The 24,343-nt window shown below is 46.2% G+C and overlaps 2 protein-coding genes across 2 annotated transcripts; both read right to left on the bottom strand.

Moving 5' to 3' along the window:
• Positions 1 to 5,516: 5,516 nt before the first annotated feature.
• Positions 5,517 to 6,688, bottom strand: LOC306835152 (uncharacterized protein; the record flags this gene model as incomplete). The annotated part of the gene is made up of 3 exons (XM_079361580.1): positions 5,517 to 5,535; positions 5,625 to 5,848; positions 5,987 to 6,688. The coding sequence occupies 3 exons, from the start codon at positions 6,686 to 6,688 to the stop codon at positions 5,517 to 5,519; spliced, it is 945 nt and encodes a 314-aa protein (XP_079217706.1).
• An 11,874-nt stretch (positions 6,689 to 18,562) lies between these two features.
• On the bottom strand, positions 18,563 to 23,102 carry LOC306835151 (uncharacterized protein; the record flags this gene model as incomplete). Its single annotated transcript, XM_079361579.1, has 3 exons — positions 18,563 to 18,620; positions 18,703 to 19,827; positions 23,095 to 23,102. 3 exons carry the CDS (start codon positions 23,100 to 23,102, stop codon positions 18,563 to 18,565), a joined length of 1,191 nt encoding a protein of 396 aa, XP_079217705.1.
• Between the last annotated feature and the right edge of the window lie 1,241 nt (positions 23,103 to 24,343).

The following is a 24,343-nucleotide window of genomic DNA, read 5'->3' as shown; positions in this document are numbered from 1 at the left end:
ACAATCAGCTTTAAGTCTGAGTGGACACACAAGTGTTGACAGGAAGTGACCAGAAGTGCTGACAGGAAGTGACCAGAAGTAAAGCACAACAGCTGTTTTTCACAGTGAAGTCACCTGAACCAACAAACATCCCACACAGATCAGATAAAAACATGATAACCACACATTAAGCACTCATTGAACAGCTGAATCTTAAATGATTATTATATAGTTGGACCGGTCAGTGTTGAATGTGCGTGGAGAGTTCCTGAGGGAGGGAGGGAGTTGTGTAGGAGACTCTGACCCAGCAGGTTCAGTGCTCAGTTCTGTAATGCGGCTAAAAGATGTTGCCGTCTATAGATAGGGCTCGGCTCCTTCCTCTAAGCGTCTGAGGCTCAGAGAAGGAGTGTGATGGTGAAGGATATCAGTGAGGTAGGAGGGGGTCAAGGGTTGTATGTGTGAGGAGCAGAATTTTGAAGGTAATCAAATAATAATGTTGGAATCTTTGACTTTGTGGTCAGAATAGAATGAAGCCGTCTGATTGATAAAAACATCTTTTATTGAAGAATAAAAACAGAAAGTTGCAGATGAGATGAAGACATGCTGAGCAAACTGATTCCTAAAAACACATTATTACAGATTCAATGAATGTAGATTAGATTACATATAAAATACAAATCACTGAAAATCATCAACATGAATCAGAACGTTTGTGTCGGCTAAATATTTGATTTCAAACACACATTTAGAAACTTCTGCAAAAATTAAAACACAGAAAACTTGATTCACCGTCAAAAGATATTTTACTGTCTAAAAGCTGCTAACCTTCAAACTGACGACAACGAGCTGCATCGCAAACGACTGCTGTGTTGTGTTCTGTCCGCTGTTTAAACTGATCTCAGCCTACTGCAAACAAGCAATACCACTCCTTACCAGCAGGTGGCAGCAGTATTATATTTTTCTCACAAAGCAGAAAACTTGAAGCTGAGGAAACACAAATGGGATGTTTACACTCTTTCATCATTATGTTCTGAACACATTCGTAATGACCACGACTTGATGGAAACATGGTACAGGCGTAACATGAGAAGAGACTTCTGTAAACGCCCTCTTCATGCCTTGTTGACTGACTGTATGTCTCCAACTGGTCACCACCAGTTCAACATGTTAAATCTGACAACAAAACCTTCAACAAGCTCCGAGCAGTACCGACCAGAACCACAGACTTTACCTGGAAGCCCTGTGTACCTGCCTTAAAAGTTCTGCTCTCTCTTAATTCAAAGCTCTTTATTGGCTTGAACATGTAAATATATTACCAAAGCATCAAAGAACAAATAATGCAATAATAATAACCATGTAAAATAATAACAAATCAAAAGTAACAATAATAACTAATAATAACAGTATTTTAACAGGAGTACTCATAATAATAATAATAATAATTAAAAATAATGTTTTGTTTTTTAGCATGTGTGTATAAGATTAACACAAGTGTGTGTAAATGGGTTTTAATAATAATAATAATAATAATATATTTTATTTGAGGGCGCCTTTCAAAAAACCCAAGGACACCTTACATGCAAGGTTTTAAAAAGACAATAAAACATAAACATAAAAAGGTACAAAAAAAGAGATTCACATAACAACAATAAAAAAGGGAGTGGAATGGATGGAAATTAGAGGGAGTAGGCTTTTTTGAACAGACGGGTTTTGAGACGTGATTTAAAGATTGTCAGAGAGTCAATGTTACGGATGTCAGGTGGGAGGGAGTTCCAGAGGTGGGGGGCTGAGCGACTGAAGGATCTGGACCCCATGGTGGTCATGCAGGCAGGAGGGATGAGAAGGCTGAGGGAGGAAGATGATCTGAGGGTCCGACTGGGTGTGTTTATGTGGAGGAGTTCAGTGAGGTAAGAAGGTGCGAGGTTATGGAGGGCCTTGAAGGTTATGGAGGGCCTTGAAGGTTAGGAGGAGAGATTTGTATATAATGCGGTCTGTGACAGGGAGCCAGTGGAGCTGTTGGAGAACAGGGGGGATGAGGTTTGTGAAAGGTGTTGGACCAAGGACCGAGCCTTGGGGAACACCAGAGAAGAGTGGGGAAAGCTGGGAAGTGAATGTTTTTAACTGAATGGACTGAGTGCGGCCGGAGAGATATGAAGAAAACCAGTCCAGGGGTGTGCCTGATAAACCAATGGATGCCAGTCTGTGGAGGAGGATGGAATGGGAGATGGTATCAAAAGCCGCAGTCAGGTCGAGGAGGATGAGGATGGATAGGAGTCCGGAGTCTGCTGACATCAGGAGGTCGTTGGTTATTTTGAGTAGGGCAGTTTCAGTGCTGTGGTGGGGGCGGCCACCGGACTGGAACTTCTCATAGAGGTTGTTATTGGAGAGGTGGGAGTAGATTTGTGGCAACTGTTTTTCCCAGGATTTTTTAAATGAATGGTAAGTTTGAAATGGGACGAAGGTTATTGAAGTTGCTGGGGTCTGAACCAGGCTTTTTGAGAAGTTATTGCAGCAGATTTCAGAGGTGGGGGGACAGAACCAGATATGAGGGAGGAGTGGATGATAGAGGTAAGCAGAGGTGCCAGGCAGTGGAGACAGGCTTTGACCAGGGGTGTCGGGAAGGGGTCTAGTTGGCAGGTGGATGGTTTAGATTTTCTAATAAGATCAGGTATGTCAGCAGGGGAGGGAAGGTGGAAACATGAGAGTGGTTGACACAAGGGAGCTGGGGGAACAGGAGGGAGTGGACTACAGGAGGTGTGACAGGTCAGTTTCTGATGGATGTTTTCAATTTTTGTGCTGAAAAAGTTCATGAGTGAATTACAGTGGGCAGTGGAGTGGAAGTGTGGGGGAAGAGAGTCAGGTGGGTGGAGGGAGTTGCTAATTAAAGAGAACAGAGTCTGGGTGTTCCCATCACCAGCACTGATGAGAGTTGTGTAGTAGTGGTCCTTGGCTGTGTTGATTGAGTCCTTATAGAGAAGATGGTAAATGGTAAATGGACTTGAGCTTGTATAGCGCTTTTCTAGTCTTCCGACTACTCAAAACGCTTTTACACCTACCCATCACACCTATCCAGTATCTATCCATTCACGCACATTCATACGCCCCAGACGCAGCAGGGGGAGCAATTTGGGGTTAAGTGTCTTGCCCAAGGACACATCAGACATGTTGCTCGCAGGAGCAAGGAGCTGGGGATCGAACCCTCAACCTTCCGATTGAGGGGCAACGACTCTACCAACTGAGCCACAGAAAAGTGTGGTGGTGGTACATTTCCATGTGAACAGTTAAGGTGGGTTTTATTGTACAGTCGCTGTAGTTGTCGTCCTTTAGCTTTGAGGAGGCGGAGTTGGGGTGTGAACCAGGGAGCAGAGTGGGTGAATGATACGGTCCGGGTTTTCAGGGGAGCCAGTGAGTTCAGCAGAGTATGGAGACTGTTGTTGTAGAGGGAAACCAGTTCATCTGTGGTAGTGGGGGCTTGATGGTTGGGAGGGCTTCAATGCTCGTGGTGAGAGTTGTCATATTGTTGTAACACCCAAATTTCCCCCATTCGGGAATCAATAAAGTTTATCTTTATTCTTATTGATGTTCTTGATACTTTTCGTAACAAGAACATCAATAAGGATAAGGATAAACTTTATTGATTGACCAATGATTGACCATTTTTACTACTCCTTATTGATGTTCTTGATACTTTTCTTATCAAGAACATCAATAAGGAGTAGTAAAAATGGTGCGTGTAAGTTTAATTTTGGAAATAGTGAGATTTAAATTAATAGATACAAACATGTGGTCAGAAATGGGGAGATCAGTTGAGGAGCAGTAAAAAGGGGAGACACCGGAGCAGCAGACCAGGTCAAGAATATGACGCTTTGAGTGGGTGTCAAAATTAATAAACTGATGAAAATCAAAACTGTCAAGGCAGGATGTGAAGTCCATCGTGAGGTTCAGGTTCAGATTGTCCATGTGGATATCATAATCACCAAGCACAATGACATTGGGAGAGAGGGTGCAGAGGTGGGTGAGAAGTGAGGAGAATTTGTTGATAAAATCCTTATTATTTTTGGGTGGGCGATGCACAGTGGTTACTATGATTGGTGCTGGTCCTGTTATTTGCAGAGAAACTGATTCAAATGATGTGAATGAAGGGGTTGAGAGAGGCAAGACCTTCCATGTTTCCTGGTAGATTATCACAAGACCTCCCCCTCGGCCGATGAGGTGGGGCTGACAGAGGTAAACAAACCCAGGTGGTGTAGCCTCGTTCACCTGGGAAAAGTCATTCTGTCGCTGCCAGGTTTCTGTCAAGCATAGGAATTCCAGTTTACGGTCGAAGAGGAGGTCCCGGGGGAGAAGTCCTTTGATCGTGAGAGAGCAGATGTTGAATAGTCCGACGTGGACACGGCTGCGGTCAGGGGCAGTGCTAAGGTTAGCCGACCTGGCTAGGTTGGCTAACACACCACAGTCCGCTGTATGCGGATTTGTATGTCGCTCATTCCCTGTCCCTCAGATTGTGTCCTGTGCTGGTTTCTTGTGTCTTCCTGGTTGCTAGTTTGTGGTCACTGAGCCTGTACCTGGTGAGAATCTGTCTTGTTCCAGTTATGTTTCTTCACATTGTGTTATAATTAATTTTACTCTGATTGGTTTTTGGAGAGTAACACGCCCGGACACAACATGTATAAAAGAGTCAACTGTTCTCTGGGAGCAGAATGAACAATACAGGTCAGGTACCAATCCCATTCGATGTCTGATTCTCAGGGTGAGATATGCTCTCAGACATCATTTCAAATCAATATACTGATGATTTAAGTTTTTAGAAGCACCAGTAACATTTACCCAAACTGCATCCCAGTCTAATTCATGTCCCATTTCGGATATATCTCTGTCCCAAGCTTTCATTCCTGATGTGGGCAAATATTTCTGTGGAAGGAATCACAACTTAAGTAACCCTTACCCCAATTTTAATGTGATTGCATTTAATTTTTATGTGTAACATTTATATTGTGATTTAATCTTATGGAGGATTTAAAGTTTGTATCAACAAGAACGCCATGTTTCAATCAGAGCTTCTCATGATGATCTTCTTCATCTACTCAAACATTCATTTAACGTCTCTGCCAGCAGCTACAGCCAGTGTACCGAACTTGTACCGCAGCGCTGTTGTGGATCCCTTCACTCGACTCTTCATCTCCTCCAGTTTCTGGACCTTCTCTGCGTCTCCGTTCTCCTTCATCTTTTCAATCAGGAAGTCCAAGTGGACAAGAGTGGACAGAGAATCAACATTCAGAGTGATCTGCTCCAGTCTGAGAACATGCTCGTAGGCCTCTTCCAACCATCGATCTTTGTCCTCTTTAAGTTTGTCCATTGTCTTCTGAAGTGTTTCCAGAAGACTTGTTTTCTCTTTGCGGTCTGCTTTACTTTGGTCATACTTCTCTTTCACGTCTTGATGAGTTATCAGACGTTTCCTTGTCTTCTGAACATATTTCCACTCTACCTTCACATGATCAGACGCAGGGCATTTCCCTGTACATACAGTGCAGCGACCCTTACTCATCACCTGACAGTCTTTGGGATACAAGGCCATCGAGCATCCAGGGTAGTGACAGTTCTCCTCACAGACTGTACAGCACACAGCTCCTTTATAAAAAAGACACCTCATTCCACCACTGATATCTTCTTTATCTTTGTAGACCTCATCAACTTCTACAGTGAAGTTCTTGTTGCTCTTCATCTCTTGTTCATGTGTCTTCAGGGCTTCCTGAGTCTGTTGGATTTCTCTCTGTTGTGATTCAATCTGCTGAACTTGGTCTTGCAGGTTTTGGATCGAGGCTTTCAGTGTGATGCGTTCGTTCACAACGGCCACAGTTGTCCCCAGCTGCTGTGGAGGCATTTTTAACAGAAACTCTCCAAACTCTGACATTTCTTCCATTGATACATCATATGCATGTTTAAGGTGTTTTGTGTTCTTTGTGTTCGTCCTTTCTTTATTTTGAAGGTTATTAAACAGGAAGTGAACAGGCTGCCTCTCTTCATCTCTGGCACACTTGATGTTTGTTTCATCAAGGGCTTTAAGCAGATGTTCAGGTGTTATTCCATTTGAGTGAGTGATGAGACAGACAATGTTGTTCTCCATGTTTTTTCCAAACAGAGACGTCACTGAATCAAGGATGTACCTGAAACGGTCACTCAGGCGTTTCTCGCTTGCTTTCATCACCAGACCCACGACATTTATCTCATAAACTCCGTCCTCTGAGCGGAAAAAGTCAGATAATCTATTTGTGATGTCGTCATCATATTCAATCCCTCTGGTGTCTCCGTATCCGGGATTGTTAATGATGGTCAGAGAGTAGGACAGAGTTTTATCTTCAAAACCAAAGAGCTCGTACACAATCACATCTGATGTCCGACTGTCAAACTGACCTTTCTTCTTTTCCTTCTCTACGATCTCAAACCAGACATCGTCGTCCCACGTCACTCCCATGGCGTAGTTGACCAGAGCGTTGATCAGAGTAGATTTTCCTGATCCTGTTTCTCCCACAAGCAGGATGGTTTTGTGTAGTTTAGTTGGATCTCTTTCACCAAGAGTCATTCTTGTTATGGTCCCAATCTTCTCTTTCTTTGGTGTCAGCTGGTAGACATTAGGAGATCCTGGACGGATCAGGTGTTTGCAGGTGATGTTGTCATGCCTGGTTGTGTTTCTGTTGAGAGGTGAAGACATCCAATCAAAAACCAGAAAACATGGACAAAAAGATCCAAGTGGGATCATTTAATAAAAGTAGTTCATGCACATTCACAGCACATGGTAACCTTTCACAACAATACATCTGAATGTGACTCCATCTCAACATTGAGCGATTATAAGACCTTGTCACCTTTCAGTTCCCCTTATGGAGGCTACAGACTGAACAATAAAGTGATTTTCTGAGACTCAAAGACCCCGTTCATTGGATTTTTGATGCCGATTCCCGCCCTGTAAACAGTGGTGTTCAGCTTCTCCCGTCTGGATGGAGGTGTTAAGTCCCACAATGCAGAACAAAGTGGTAAAAAACAGCTTTTTTCTTGCTGCGACCACTGAACTGAACAAGCTGTAACCATATTTGCACACTTTGGATTTATTTAAGTCCAAAACTTATTTGTACCATGCATGAAGAGATTCTTTACTTGTATTTTTCATTGGTCTCATCAGTTCAATTCAGACTTCTTCAAAGTACTTCAAAGTACAACACAAGCAAAGATCTAGAGAAGAGCAAACCATGTCTTGAATTTCCCTCGGGATCAAGTATGCATGTATGGATGTGCAAACGATCAGCTTTAAGTCCGAGTGGACACACAAGTGCTGACAGGAAGTGACCAGAAGTAAAGCACAACAGCTGTTCTTAAGAGTAAAGTCACCTGAACCGACAAATATCCCACACAGATCAGATGAAAACATGACAACCACACATTAAGCACTCATTGAACAGCTGAATCTTAAATGATTATTATATAGTTGGCCCGGTCAGTGTTGAATGTGCGTGGAGAGTTCCTGAGGGAGGGAGAGAGCTCTGGAGAAGCCCCCAGCAGGTTCAGTGCTCAGTTCTATAAGGCAGATAGAAGAGGTTGGCGTCTGAAGATAGGGGTCGGCTCCTCCCCCTAAGCGTCTGAGGCTCAGAGAAGGAGTGTGATGGTGAAGGATATCAGTGAGGTAGGAGGGGGTCAAGGGCTGTATGTGTGAGGAGCAGGATATTGAAGGTAATCAAATAATAATGTTGGAATCTTTGACTTTGTGGTCAGAATAAAATGAAGCCGTCTGATTGACAAAAAATATCTTTAATTGAAGAATAAAAACAGAAAGTTGCAGATGAGATGAAGACACGCTGAGCAAAGTGATTCCTAAAAACACATTATTACAGATTCAATAAATGTAGATAAGATTACATATAAAACATCGATCATAGTTTATAATATCAACATGAATCAGAACATTTGTGTTGTTGTGTTTTGTAAATGTTTGATTTCAAACACATGTTTAGAAAATTCTCCAAAAATCAAAACACAGAAAACTTGATTTCAAAAGTGAAAGTTTGATTCACCGTCAAAAGATATTTTACTTTCTAAAAGCTGCTAACCTTCAAACTGACGACAACGAGCTGCATCGCAAACAACTGCTGTGTTGTGCTCTGTCCGTCATCACGCTGTTCAAACTGATCTCAGCCTACTGCAAACAAGCAATGCCACTCCTTACCAGCAAGTGGCAGCAGTCTGATATTTTTCACACAAAGCAGAAAACTTAATGTTGAGGAAACACAAATGGGATGTTTACACTCTTTCATCATTATGTTCTGAACACATTCGTAATGACCACGACTTGATGGAAACATGGTACAGGCGTAACATGAGAAGAGACTTCTGTAAACGCCCTCTTCATGCCTTGTTGACTGACTGTTTGTCTCCAACTGGTCACCACCAGTTCCACATGTTAAATCTGACAACAAAACCTTCAACAAGCTCCGAGCAGTACCGACCAGAACCACAGACTTTACCTGGAAGCCCTGTGTACCTGCCTTAAAAGTTCTGCTCTCTCTTAATTCAAAGCTCTTTATTGGCTTGAATATGTAAATATATTACCAAAGCATAAAAGAACAAATAATGCAATAATAATAATGATGAAAAAGTCTCAAAAGTAACAGTAATAACTAATAATAACAATATTTTAACAGGAGTGCTTCTGCTACTACTAATAATGAAAAAGCTTTTTGTTTTTTAGCATGTGTGTATAAGATTGTGTGTGTAAATGGGTTTTAATAATAATAATAATAATAATACATTTTATTTTAGGGCACCTTTCAAAAAACCCAAGGACACCTTGCATGCAAGGTTTTAAAAAGACAATAAAACATAAAAAGGTAAAAAAAAAAAGGACAGATTTACATAACAACAATAAAAATGGGAGTGTAATGGATGAAAATCAGAGTGAGTAGGCTTCTTTGAACAGACGGGTTTTGAGACGTGATTTAAAGATTGTCAGAGAGTCAATGTTACGGATGTCAGGTGGGAGGGAGTTCCAGAGGTGGGGGGCTGAGTGGCTGAAGGATCTGGACCCCATGGTGGTCATGCAGGCAGGAGGGGTGAGGAGGCTGAGGGAGGAAGATGATCTGAGGGTCCGACTGGGTGTGTTTATGTGGAGGAGTTCAGCGAGGTCATTGAGGGCCTTGAAGGTTATGGAGGGCTTTGAAGGTTAGGAGGAGAGATTTGTATATAATGCGGTCTGTGATAGGGAGCCAGTGGAGCTGTTGGAGAACGTAGGGTTACGTTGTAACCTTGGTTCTCTGAGTGAAGAGACTATCTCTCCACCCCGTTACATTCTGTGTACGGGATATGATCCCTTGCTCGTCAGAGTCCGTGGATATTTCTTTAAGACACACCGGCTTAACCGGGCACGCCCCACAGCTCACCTATAAAGCACCTGTGCTGGCGTGCAATCATTGAGCGTTTGATCGGAACGTGTCTCCCAGCGGCCTAGAGGCTGGAGAGATAGTCTCTTCACTCAGAGAACCAAGGTTACAACGTAACCCTACGTTCTCTTTCGTCTCGAGACTATCTCTCCACCCCGTTACGTTCTATGTACAGGGTAACTCTTTAAGACACTCCGCTGGGAGACAGTGCAACCCAATCCCATACACCAGTGTGTAACAAATGAACTTTTTACAAATATACACTATTTACATGCCAACCAGGACAAGGCGCCGCAAGACGCAAAGGCCAAGCCTAGGAGGCAGAGGGGCTGAATGAGCCAGTCTGCAAGACGCGGGACTGACTTAGAACGCGGGCAAGGCCCCACCAAGCCCGTGAATCGAGGCCACTCCGGTCAGCCTACAGCCGCTAGGCTGACCGAGGGACCCAATTGTCTACCGAGAGGTTACACCCAGCACCCGCTCCCCAGGGACTGGCTGCCACATTGAGCTGGTAGAATCTGGAAAATGTGGATTTTGATGACCATGTGGCCGCAGCACATATGTCAGCAAGTGAGGCACCGCGCCACAAGGCCCATGAGGTAGCCACACTGCGAGTCGAGTGTGCCCGAATCCCAGATGGAGCAGGCACACCCGAGAGGGCATCTGCATGCTGGATAGTCTCCACAACCCAGTGAGACAGTCGAGGTTTTGACAAGGGCCGGCCCAAGTGTCCATGGTCAAAGCAAATGAAGAGCTGGTCAGACCTCCTGAAAGCCTGTGTACGTCGGATGTACTGAGCCAGGGTCCTGACCGGACACAAGACAGACTGGTTCTGCTCTCCCTCCTGACCATCCGTGCCAGAGGAGAGTGACCGCAACTCGACCACCTGAGACAGATGGAATTTAGATAAGACCTTAGGCAGAAATGCCGGGTTGGGTCGGAGGACTACACCAGAGCCATCTGGAGAGAATCTGCAGCAGTCTGCCTGAACAGACAGTGTGTGGAGCTCACTTATTCTTCTGGCAGAAGTTACAGCCAGCAGAAATGCTGCCTTAAAGGAGAGCCATTTCAGATTCACCTCCTCAAGAGGTTCAAAAGGCGGGTTCCGCAAGGCACTGAAGACTAGATCAAGGTCCCAAGGTGGAACTGGGGGTCCCCTCCTGCGGATTGTAAGCCTCTGTGCACCCCTGAGGAACCGTGAAATTAAGGAACAGCCTTCTTTGGTAAGTGCGTATTCACCAAGTCGAACTGCCTTAATTGCTGCCACCATGCCCCGCAGCGTAACAGTTGATTTTCGAGCCTCTAGCTGAGACTGCAAGAATTGCAGGACCTCCTGATGCTTGGCCAGGTAGGGGTCCACGTTGTGGGCCCCACACCAAGATGTAAACAGACCCCAACGGTAAGCATAAGCAGCCCTAGTAGATGGTGCCCGTGCTTCTTGCATTGTTCTCACTACAGGCTCTGGTAATCCTAAAGCAAGGAGCCCGTCCTTTTTAGGGGCCAGGCCACCAACCTGAGCCCTGCTGGAAATGGATGGAAGAGGGTCCCGCTGGCTTGAGACAGCAGGCTCCCATGGCACGCCGTCTAACAGGGGCGGGAAAACGGTGCCACCAGTATCAGCCTGACTCCCTCCAACTGCATCCTTTGGAGAAGGGGCTGAAGGAGAGTGAATGGGGGAAGGCATAGAGCAGAAGCCGTGGCCAAGGATGAGCCAAGGCATCCCACCCCAGAGGAGGATTGTCGTTCTTCAGAGAGAAAAAGAGCGGACAATGAGCCGACTCTCTTGAAGCGAACAGGTCAACTTCCGCTCTGCCCAGGCGACGCCAGATTTCCCTGACCACCTGTGGATGAAGCCTCCACTCCCCAGGGTGTGGGCCCCCTCTCAACATTATGTCCGCTGCTGAGTTTAACAGACCCGGCACATGCACAGCTCTCAAGGAGCAAAAGAGGGGCTGAGCCCATTGCCACAGAGTGGTTGCCAGTCTGCCTGTTTATATAAGCAGCTGTCACTGTGCTGTCTGTCCGAACGATGACATGATGTCCTCTCAGTCTCGGCAGTAGTGCTCTGAGGGCGAGGATAACAGCCCTCAGCTCCAGGACATTTATATGCTGGTTCAACCAGCAGCCGGACCAGTGTCCACTGATCCTGCAGCCCTCGTGAACGGCACCCCAACCTAGTAGGGAGGCATCTGTGAAGACCAGATGGCGAAAAATCACCGGCCCCAGAGCATGGCCTAACTTGATGTTGGCTGGGTCTCTCCACCACTGGACAGCACTGTACAGCCTCCGAGAGACAACCACCCTTGTTTGGTGACATCTTTGTGGATGCAAGCCCTGACCCAACAGACACCTCTGTACAGGTCGCATGTTTAAGAGGGCAAGAGGAACCACCTGCACCATGGCCGCCATAAGACCCATTAGTCGGAGGCAGAGCCCCCAAGTGACCTTGGAATGAAGCCGGAAGTGACTGAGGCACCGTCTGAAGCATTGCACTCTCTCCGGTGTTAGCGAGATGGTCGCCCTCCTGGAGTCCAGAACCATACCCAAAAATGTGGTAACCTGGGAAGGCTGCAGAGTGCTTTTCTCGGTGTTCACTCGGAGACCCAGCTCTTGAATGTGTTTCAGGAGAAGGGCCACATGGCGACGGCACTGTTCCTCCGATGACGCACAAATGAGCCAATCGTCCAGATAATTCAGGACCCTGAGCCCTTGCTTCCTCATGGGGGCCAGTACAGCATCCATGCATCTTGTAAACGTTCGAGGAGCGAGAGATATCCTGAAAGGCAGGACACAAAACTCGTACACTCTGCCTTCGAAGCCGAACCTCAGGAAGCGCCAATGGCCCTTCCAGATGGGAATCTGGAAGTACGCATCCTTGAGGTCTATGGTGGAAAACCAATCTCCCGCAGTAATGGCCTGCCTCACCCTGGGAACCATGAGCATCCTGCACCTCAGGGGCCGAAGAAACTGGTTGAGCCTCCGGAGTTGCAGAATTGGCCGAAGACCCCCATCTCGCTTCGGAACTAAAAAGTAACGGGAGAAAAACCCGGCTTGTTGGTCTTCTCGCTCCACCTCTCTTATGGCCCTCTTCTCCAAAAGAGTGGACAGTTCCTCCTGCAGTATCTGCACCTGCTGAGGATTGGTTACAGTGGTGAAGGTTGGCAATCTTGTCACGGAAGGTTTGCGATACAATTGAAGGCGGTAGCTACGGGTCATGGTAGACACCACCCACTGATCCGCCCCCAAGGTTAACCAGGCTCCCCCGTTGACGGCTGGTAGGGGAGGCTGGCATGCCATTACTCTGGAACCGTCAGGAAGGAGGGGGGCGCCGGGATGGTCCCTGAGCCTTCGCATATGGCTTTCCAGTTTTCCCACGTTGGCGACGACTACGCTGACGGAAGGCGTCCAACTGGGGCCTAAGATCCCCTGGCCCCCATGTCCGGACCTCTGGTGTGGGCCACGACTGAGGCGTTGGAGTCCTTCTCCGTCTAGAGCCCCTGAAGCGCCTAGCCAGGTCCCCCTGAAACCTCCTGTGCACAGCAGCGACCATCTCGTGCCTGCTGGAGCAATGTAGCTGCCTGAGGTCCAAACATGGCCGAGGGATCCACCAGCACTTTAAGTAAAGTATCCCGATCTCCCTGTCCGAGCTGAGATTGGGACAGCCAAAGATGGCGTCGCACAACCCTGAAGGAAGCCATAGAGCAGCCTGCTGCTTCTGCCTGCTCTCTCATTACAGAGGAGAGACACTGAGAGGCTAATTGAATCTCCCCGGCAATACTAGGGTCTCCCGAACCGTCTCGTAGTTGAGTTGACAACTGACGGAGATAAAGAGACATAATGGACCCAGTGTTAGCCAGACGGGTCTGTGTAGCCATGGCCCTGTGGAGTTTAGCCAGCAGACTATCCATTACTCTGCAGTTCCTGCTGGAGCATGTAGCTCTGCCAAGAAGCGAGGTGGAAGGGGAAATTAACGGGGAGATAGCCTGATCCACCTGGGGGAGGGTTCCACAGACGACCTGATCCTTGTCCTGCATGTCTGAGAGCCTTCTACATGCTGATGACCATTTATGTGTTGCTGCCAGAGAAGAACATTTCTGGCACAACAAGTCCTTAAAATCAGGAAGAACGGGCATCTGCATTCGGGACAGACGTGATGCCACATCAACCTCGAAACTGGAAGCAGTGGGTACAGGGTCCTGAGGTAGGGCGATATCCAGAGCCCTGGCTGCCCTGCCAATGACCTCATCATAACGGCGAGCTAGCTCACCTCTAGAGGTGCTAGCTGGCGGTTTCTGCCCACTCGACAAGCCATCATCCTCAGAAGAAAAAATTGTCTTGATATCAATCTCTTCTTCACCCTCTTCCTCCTCTACTCCGAAGCCCAGAGCGGGAGAAGAGTTGGGACCAGAAGTGGAGTGAAGCACAGAAGGTCTCACAACAGGGGCGGGTAGGGGTACCTGCCAGGCACCTGAACACTCCCCTTTTTCCCTTGTGAGGGCAGTTACCCCTCTCCGCTTTCCCTGCAAAGGAGCGGAAAGGGGAGGGGCAGCCCGTTTTGCGGCAAAGAAGCGGCAACGGGCCTCTCTAGTACGTGCAGGCATTATAAAACAATCCATGCACATCTGAGGATTTTCTCTTGAGGACAATGCATGCTGATGCCCCAAACATAGCACACATCTATCATGCCCATCTTCCAAAGGCATACTGACTCCACAGCCCACACAGGAATGTCCCTCCCGGGAAGCCATAGTAGCCAGGGGCGGCACTGTCACTACACGGGGGCGGAGCTACAGGTAATTATGCGGAAGCACGGCAAAAGGTAGCCACCAGCTAACACACTATCCAGCTAACTCTTAGTTCCTTTCCTCTTTTTTCTTTTTATACGCCTCCCTTCTTATGGCTTGAGAAGAGGGAAACGTTCATTGGGGGATTATGGGTGTCTGCTGCAGCCGACACAGTCTGCGCCCAACACAGACACTTTAGCGTCTCAGCTAGCGCGTTAGCCCGCGAGCCGCGAGCAATACACTGGCTGGACCTCCCCGATGTTGACAAGCCCTCTTTGACTCTCTTGGGGGATTATGGATGTCTGCTGCAGCCGACACAGTCTGCGCCCAACACAGACATGTTATCGTCTCAGCTAGCGCGTTAGCCCACGAGCCGCGAGCAATACACTGGCTGGACACCCCCAATGTTGACAAGACAGCCTGCATTCGGCACGTATCCTTTGAACGCGTGAGCTCACGAACCGTGCCACTGCAGTTAACTGAGAACCGTAATTGGCTTGGCTGACACAGTCACCCAGCTGTTAGCCGACTTCCGTCTGCGCTCAGCACGGGTACCCACCAGACGCGATAGCTCACGGCACCACAAGGAAACGCCGGTGGGGACACAGCCGCCAGTCAGGCTCCCCCAGACCGGGAGGTCACCAGACACGATGCCCCAGGGAATAGCACAGAGGTTACCAGCAATCCAGGGAGGCTGCCATAGACAGACGCCCAACTTTGGTAAGTGGATAACTGCTGGAAACCCTTTTCCTCCTGTTCTTACTTTTTTTGTTTAGTTTTTAGTTTAGTTTTTCTTCGAAATCACACAGATCTTGAACACTCTGACTTGAGTGGAGATCAAACAATCAATGATTGCACGCCAGCACAGGTGCTTTATAGGTGAGCTGTGGGGCGTGCCCGGTTAAGCCGGTGTGTCTTAAAGAAATATCCACGGACTCTGACGAGCAAGGGATCATATCCCCGTACATAGAATGTAACGGGGTGGAGAGATAGTTTCGAGACGAAAGAGAACAGGGGGTTCGTGTGGTTTGTGAAAGGTGTTCTGGTGATGATCTGGGCTGCAGCATTCTGTACCAGTTGGAGTTTATGAAGGGACTTTTGGGGGAGACCAGAGAGAAGGGAGTTACAGTAATCCAGACGGGAGGTGACCAGAGAGTGGACCAGGATGGCGGTGCTGGGAGGGGTGAGGGAGGGACGGAGGCGGTTGATGTTTCGAAGATGGAAGTATGCAGACCGAGTGATTTTATTGATGTGGGTTTGGAATGACAGAGTGCCATCGAGGACGACACCCAATCTCTTGACCTGAAGGGAGGGGACAGAAGAATTGTCGATGGTGATGGTAAAGCCATTTGTTTTTGTGAGAGTGGATTTGAACTCATGAGGAAAATCTCAGATTTGTCTCTATTGAATTTGAGAAAGTTGGAAGAGAACCAGGATTTGATTTCCTATAAACAATCACAGAGGGAGGGTGGAGTTGGGTCTGGCAGAGAGATACAGCTGGGTGTCGTCCGCATAACAGTGGAACTGGATGCTGTGTTTCTGGAATATATGGCAGAGGGGAAGAAGGTGAAGAGGATTGGACCAAGGACAGAGCCTTGGGGAACACCAGAGGAGAGTGGGGAAAGCTGGGATGTGAATGTTTTTAACTGAATGGACTGAGGGCGGCCAGAGAGATATGAAGAAAACCAGTCCAGGGGTGTGCCTGATAAACCAATGGATGCCAGTCTATGGAGGAGGATGGAATGGGAGATGGTATCAAAAGCCGCAGTCAGGTCGAGGAGGATGAGGATGGATAGGAGTCCGGAGTCAACTGACATCAGGAGGTCGTTGGTTATTTTGAGTAGGGCAGTTTCAGTGCTGTGGTGGGGGCGGACACCGGACTGGAACTTCTCATAGAGGTTGTTATTGGAGAGGTGGGAGTGAATTTGTGGCAACTGTTTTTCCCAGGATTTTTTAAATGAATGGTAAGTTTGAAATGGGACGAAGGTTATTGAAGTTGCTGGGGTCTGAACCAGGCTTTTTGAGAAGTTATTGCATCAGATTTCAGAGGTGGGGGGACAGAACCAGATATGAGGGAGGAGTGGATGATAGAGGTAAGCAGAGGTGCCAGGCAGTGGAGACAGGCTTTGACCAGGGGTGTCGGGAAGGGGTCTAGTTGGCAGGTGGATGGTTTAGATTTTCTAATAAGATCAGGTATGTCAGCAGGGGAGGGAAGGTGGAAACATGAGAGTGGTTGACACACAGGAGCTGGGGGAACAGGGGGGAGTGGACTGCAGGAGGTGTGACAGGTCAGTTTCTGATGGATGTTTTCAATTTTTGTGCTGAAAAAGTTCATGAGTGAATTACAGTGGGCAGTGGAGTGGAAGTGTGAGGGAAGAGAGTCAGGTTGGCGGAGGGAGTTTCCCTCACCAGCACTGATGAGAGTTGTGTAGTAGTGGTCCTTGGCTGTGTTTATTGAGTCCTTATAGAGAAGAGTGTGGTGGTGGTACATTTCCATGTGAACAGTTAAGGTGGGTTTTATTGTACATTCGCTGTAGCTTTGAGGAGGCGGAGTTGGGGTGTGAACCAGTTAGCAGAGTAGGTGAATGATACGATCCGGGTTTTCAGACTGTTGTTGTAGAGGGAAACCAGTTCATCTGTGGTAGTGGGGGCTTGATGGTTGGGAGGGCTTCAATGCTCGTAGTGTGATGTTACGAAAGGAGATGGCGTGTGAAGGTTTAATTTTGGAAACAGTGAGATTTAAATTAAACGATACAAACCTGTGGTCAGAAATGGGGAGATCAGTTCAGGAGCTGTTAAAAGGGGAGACACCGGAGCAGCAGACCAGGTCAAGAATATGACGCTTTGAGTGGGTGTCGAAATTAATATACTGATGAAAATCAAAACTGTCAAGGCAGGATGTGAAGTCCATAGTGAGGTTGAGGTTCAGATTGTCCATGTGGATATCATAATCACCAAGCACAATGACATTGGGAGAGAGGGTGCAGAGGTGGGTGAGAAGTGAGGAGAATTTGTTGATAATATCCTTATTATTTTTGGGTGGGCAATACACAGTGGTTACTATGATTGGTGCTGGTCCGGTTATTTGCAGAGAAACTGATTCAAATGATGAATGAAGGGGTTGAGAGAGGCGAGACCTTCCATGTTTCCTGGTAGATTATCACAAGACCTCCCCCTCGGCCGATGAGGTGGGGCTGACAGAGGTAAACAAACCCAGGTGGTGTAGCCTCGTTCACCTGGGAAAAGTCATTCTGTTGCTGCAAGGTTTCTGTCAAGCATAGGAAATCCAGTTTACGGTCGAGGAGGAGGTCCTAGGGGAGAAGTCCTTTGATCGTGAGAGAGCAGATGTTGAATAGTCCAATGTGGACACGGCTGCGGTCAGGGGCGGTGCTAAGGTTAGCTGACCTGACTAGGTTGGCTAACACACCACAGTCCGCTGTATGCGGATTTGTGTGTTGCTCATTCCCTGTCCCTCAGATTGTGTCCTGTGCTGGTTTCTTGTGTCTTCCTATTTGCTAGTTTGTGGTCACTGAGCCTGTACCTGGTGAGGATCTGTCTTGTTCCAGGTATGTTTCTTCACATTGTGTTATAATTTAGTTTTACTCTGATTGGTTTTTTGGAGAGTAATACGCCCGGACACAACATGTATAAAAGAGTCAACTGTTCTCTGGGAGCAGAATGATCAATACAGGTCAGGTACCAATCCCATTCAATGTCTGATTCTCAGTGGGAGATATGCACTCAGACATCATTTCAAATGAATATACTGATGATTTAAGTTTTTAGAAGCACCAGGAACATTTACCCAAACTGCATCCCGGTACAATTCTTGTCCCATTTCGGATGTGTCTCTGTCCCAAGCAACCAACTTAAGTAACCCTTACCCCAATTTTAAATTTACACTGTGATTGCATTTAATTTTTATGTTTAACATTTATATTATGATTTAATCTTATGGAGGATTTAAAGTTTGTATCAACAAGAACGCCATGTTTCAATCGGAGCTTCTGAAAATGATCTTGTTCATCTACTCAAACATTCATTTAACATCTCTGCCAGCAGCTACAGCCAGTGTACCGAACTTGTACCGCAGTGCTGTTGTGGATCCCTTCACTCGACTCTTCATCTCTTCCAGTTTCTTGACCTTCTCTGCGTCTCCGTTCTCCTTCATCTTTTCAATCAGGAAGTCCAAGTGGACAAGAGTGGACAGAGAATCAACATTAAGAGCCATCTGTTCCAGTCTGAGAACATGCTCGTAGGACTCTTCCAACCATCGATCTTTGTCCTCTTTAAGTTTGTCCATTGTCTTCTGAAGTGTTTCCAGAAGGCTTGTTTTCTCTTTGCGGTCTGCTTTACTTTGGTCATACTTCTCTTTCACGTCTTGAAGAGTTTTCTGACGTTTCCTTGTCTTCTGAACATATCTCCACTTTTCCTTCACATGATCAGACACAGGGCATTTCCTTGTACAGACAGTGCAGCGACCCTTACTCATCACCTCACAGTGTTTGGGATACCAGGCCATCCAGCATCCAGGGTAGTGACAGTTCTCCTCACAGACTGTACAGCACACAGCTCCTCTATACAACAACAGCCTCATTCCACCATTGATAGGTTCTTTGTCTTTGTAGACCTCATCAACGTCTACAGTGAAGTTCTTGTTGCTCTTCATCTCTTGTTCATGTGTCTTCAGGGCTTCTTGAGTCTGTTGGATTTCTCTCTGTTTTAATTCAATCAGCTGAACTCGCTCTTGCAGGTTTTGGATCGAGGCTTTCAGTGTGATGCGTTCGTTCAGAACGTCCACAGTTGTCCTCAGCTGTTGTGGAGGCGTTTTTAACAGAAACTTTCCAAACTCTGACATTCCTTCCATTGATACATCATATGCATGTTTAAGGGCATTTTTGTTCTTTGTGTTCGTCCTTTCTTTATTTTGAAGGTTATCAAACAGGAAGTGAACAGGCTGCTTCTCTTCATCTTTGGCACACTTGATGTTTGCTACTTCAAGGGCTTTAAGAACATTTTCAGGTGTACATCCATCTGAGTGTGTGATGAGACAGACAATGTTGTTCTCCATGTTTCTTCCAAACAGAGACGCCACTGAATCAAGGATGTACCTGAAACGATCACTCAGGTGATTCTCGCTCGCTTTCATCACCAGACCCACAACATTTATGTCATAAACTCCGTCCTCTGAGCGGAACAAGTCAACTATTTTTTTTGTGATGTCATCATCATATTCAATCCCTCTGGTGTCTCCGTATCCAGGAGTATCAATGATGGTCAGAGAGCAGGACAGAGTTTTATCTTCAAAACCAAAGAGCTCGTACACGATCACATCTGATGTCTGACTTTCAAACTGATCTCTCTTCTCCTCCTTCTCTACGATCTCAAACCAGACATCGTCGTTCCATGTCACTCCCATGGCGTAGTTGACCAGAGCGTTGATCAGAGTAGATTTTCCTGTTCCTGTTTCTCCCACAAGCAGGATGGTTTTGTGTACTTTAGTTGGATCTCTTTCACCAAGAGTCATTCTTGTTATGATCCCAATCTTCTCTTTCTTTGGTATCAGCTTGTAGACATTAGGAGATCCTGGACGGATCAGGTGTTTGCAGGTGATGTTGTCATACCTGTTTGTTGTGCTTCTGTTGAGAGGTGAAGACATCCAATCAAAACCAGAAAACATGGACAAAAAGATTCAAATGGGATCTTTTACTAAAAGTAGTTCATGCACATTCACACCACATGGATTTTCAATGCTGAGTCCCGCCCTGTGCACAGTGGCGTTTAGCTTCTCCTGTCTGGACGGAGGTGTTAAGTCCCACGCTGCAGATCAAAGCCGTAAATAAAACAGCTTTTTTTTTTTTACTGCTGCTACAACTGAACTGAGCAAGCTGAAACCATATTTGCACACTTGTATTTATTTATGTCCAAAACTTATTTGTACCCTGTCTGAAGAGATTCTTTTGATATTTTTCATTGACCTTATCAGTTCAGACTTCTATACTTTATTTCTACAATTCACTTAGCAGACGCTTTAATCCAAAGCGACGTACATCAGAGACGAAGTACAACAGAAACAAGGATTGAAAAAAGAGCAAACCATGTTAGCATGTGCAAACAATCAGCTTTAAATCCGAGTGGACACACAAGTGCTGACAGGAAGTGACCAGAAGTGCCGACAGGAAGTGACCAAAGCAAAGCACAACAGCTGTTCTTAAGAGTTCTAACCAGTATAGAAACCATCTTAAAAGTTGTTGTTATAAAACAAAATCCTCATCATTACTATCATCATCATCATCATCAACAACATCGAGACCTGATTGGTGGAACCTTGACACTTTAATTACTTTTTATGGGGGTTTTGTGTCTGGTTTTAGTAGGTTTAATAGCTCTTCTTCACTATGATGCGCTTTTGACACAATCCATCCCCTCCTACTGAGAGACAAGCTGACCGAGATGAGGGTGGACTCGTACCTGGTGAGGTGGATCACTGACTACCTCACAGAGAGACCACAGTACGTCAGACTGAAGGACTGCACATCTGACACTGTGGTCAGCAGCCCCGGAGCACCACAGGGGACTGTGCTCTCCCCTGTCCTGTTCACCCTGTATACCTCTGACTTCGAGTATAACTCTGAGCTCTGCCACATGCAGAAATACTCGGACGACACTGCGATAGTTGGTTGTGTCAGGGATGGACAGGAGGAGGAGTACAGGACCCTGATCGAAGACTTTGTGACGTGGTGCAGTGCCAACCATCTGCAGCTAAACACCTCCAAGACCAAGGAGATGTTGGTGGACTTCCGAAGAAACAAACCACATCTAGAACCTGTTTCCCTTGGGGGGGTCGACGTGGAGGTGGTCAGGACCTATGGGTACCTGGGGCTGCAGCTGGATGACAAGCTGGACTGGTTGCCTAACATGGACACTACGTGCAGGAAGGGACAGAGTAGTCTGTACTTCCTGAGAAGGCTGGGGTCCTTCAACATCTGCAAAAAGCTGCTGCAGATGTTCTACCAGTCTGTGGTGTCCAGCGTCCTCTTCTACGCAGTGGTGTGCTGAGGAGGAAGCTGCAAGAAGAGGGACGCAGCACGCCTGGACAGACTGATCAGGAGGGCCGGCTCTGTGGTGGGTACAGAGCTGGACTCACTGGTGACAGTAGTAGAGAGGAGGACTCTGGACAAAATGCTCTCCATCATGGACAACACACACCACCCTCTGCACAGCACCTTCACTGGGTAGAGGAGCATGTTCAGTGACAGACTGCTGTCACAGTCGTGCTCCACGGACAGACTCAAGAACTCTTTTGTCCCCCTATAGGCCATAAGACTGTACAACACTTCACTGTCACAGGGAAGAAGCCCACGGTGAACCCTGGACTCATTTTTCACTTTTTTTCTCATTCCTCATCTGCACTGCTGACCTCAGAGTCAGCCTCCAGTTGGACACTTAAATGCATATTGATAGTCACCTTACTGAGCACAGGTCACTTTAAAGATAATCACCCTAATCATGTCTGGTTTCATCCTACTGTTGTGTTATGCTACATCTGTAATGGTTGACATGATCACCCTAACTAGGTCAAGTTTCACTCTATTGTCTTTGACACTTCATGCTAATCTGCTCCTCAATAGTTGGGTACTTTAATGGCAATCACCCTAATCACTCCTGGTTTCACCATATTGTTTTGGACACTTAATGCTAATCACTGCTCCTTTATGTTGCTGAGCACTTTAATGGCCCAGTCTGCATCCCTAACTGTCTGCATTGACTGTTTAATGACTGTACTCACTCCTCTGGCACTACCTCAAACACCACTGTACATGCACATGTAACTAGTTTCTAGAAGGCCAGCACTTTGTTTCTAAGGTTCCTTAACTGTTTACAGGTCTCTTTTAATCAGCACATGTTTTTCTCTCCTCACAGGTTATGTACATTATGCTATATAAGTTTTAAGTCTAATGCTAATGCTAACTGCACAGGTTTAACCTGTAATTATATTTACTCTTAGTCACATAGGGGCTGCTAAATCTTGTTTGGGGGATTATTGTATACAGAGGGGAGGGGGGACAGCAGGTGTGTATCGTAACTAATGTCTTGTGTCCTGCCTGTCTGTATACTGCTACTGGATGCCTTGAATTTCCCTCGGGATCAATAAAGTATCTGTCTGTCTGTCTGTCTGTCTTTCTTTTGGCACAGAGCCAAAACAAACTAATAACATGTCAAGACGAGTACGAAAGGGACGGAGTTACTGAACGTGCAGCCACTCGTGTCAGTGCACAGGTGAGAAGAGAGGAGGAGTATGATGGTGAAGGATATCAGTGAGGGAGGAGGGGGTCAAGGGCTTTTTGTTTGAAGAGAACGATTTTGAAGGTAATCAAATAATAATGTTGGAACGACAAACGTACACAGTGATGAGCTACGTAGTGCATCACAGACTGCAAGTCAGCACGCAGCGTCATTCACAACATCAGTGTGCATCAACCAGATCGAGGTGAGGTGCCATGTGTGCCAACAGAAAGTGAGCTCTTGCAATAGTGGTGTTCATATGCACAGATAAAAAGAAGGATAGAAAAATGTGGCAAAACATATTTAATTTCCACCTTTATTATTATCTCCAAATTAATCTGATCTGCAGCAGGCAACACGACACAATCCACTGATCGACTCGACGGTACACAAAGACAACACCACAGATACAGATAGATAATCCACAGCTGAAGTGAAAACAGGAACTTTAACCACACTGAGCCAGACGCAGGAACAAGTTCAGACACGGCACAGAAAAGAGCCTTCAGATCAGTCATGACCAACACGCGGTCAGATGTGACAAAGCAGGATTTTTATTCCAACAATCAAATAATAAAAATTGAAACAACTCATCTGTGTTAAGGAAATATATTACTCACGTTGCCATGGTTACGTCTTCAGATGAGCTGGAGGAGGGGGCAGCTGATTGGTTCTCTAATGAAAAAAAAAACAAGCAAGTGACCTCGGCGTCCTGTCAGCTGCCATCTTGATATTATCAGCTCTTACCGAGTGAACAAACTCGCTCAGCTCCTCCCCCTTCATGCAAACATTTATTAAACAATTACACTGAATGTCGCTTCATATCAGTCTTACCGTCAGTTTGTCTTTGTTCCCGTGTATTTCAATCTGCTGTTATCGCTTCTCTTTGTTTGTAAATCTGTGTTTTAAAGTGTTCTAACCTGTTGTTCAGCTCTCAGAGTCAGCGGTCTGATGTCGAGGAGAGAGAGCAGAGTTTATATCAGCAGTGGGAGGGCACCTGAGGTCACATGATGTCACAGAAACAGACCACAGAAATGTTTATTTCATCAAAGCAAAAACATTACCTTTTAAAGTCAACTCTCCTCCCTCTCATTCTTTGTTTCACTGAACCTCGCCGTTTCTCTGAAATCACGTGACAACAAAAGATTGTTTTTACTTCATGGAGAGTAATACCTGCCCCTCTTCATAAACATGCTGAGAATCTTATCAGAGACCTGCTTACTTGCATTCAAAAAGTTGGAGCAAGGAACTCAAATGTCATTGATATTTCTGTTTGTTGAAAAAAAAGGTCTCAAGTTAATTATTCGTCTTTGTGTATTTTATTACAGAGAATAAATGTTCTTTTGCAAAAGGAGGAAGTGAAAGGCACAAGTGATAGAAATCACCAGGGCAGTGCAGAAAACCCACGCTGACATGTTCTATCATTCTGCTCTAAGAAGTCAACATTTCTCAAAATGGGGAAACTGAGAGCGCTTTTCAGAAAGGAGGAGCTGAATGCAGCCAATAGTACAGACATAAAAAATACAATATCTCCATATAAAATACATTAAAAAGGTCATACTTCAAAATCACAAGAATCAGAGAACGAGTCCATCAACCATCTGTGTGCTCACACCTGGTAGGTTTAGGAGAACACATCATAAAATAGTGTGCTACAAAAAACGCCACTCAGTGGGTTGGCCTGCTGGGTGCAGCATTTGGAGCATCATAAGTGTGGATTGTGGGTGGTGGTGACTGTCTTTGCTGCTGTTCTAAAGCAGCAGCTGCCTCCCGCAGCAGCTCCACAACGGTTTTCGCCATGTTAGTATCAAACCATAGTAACGTGTCTCAAACTGACCGGTCTTCTCGTTCTATGGATTTAGTGGCTAA

Source organism: Symphodus melops (assembly GCF_947650265.1).
Source record: "Symphodus melops genome assembly, chromosome: 14".
NCBI lineage: Eukaryota > Metazoa > Chordata > Actinopteri > Labriformes > Labridae > Symphodus > Symphodus melops.
Note: the sequence above shows the minus strand (reverse complement) of the source record. Positions and strands in the feature narration are given on the sequence as shown.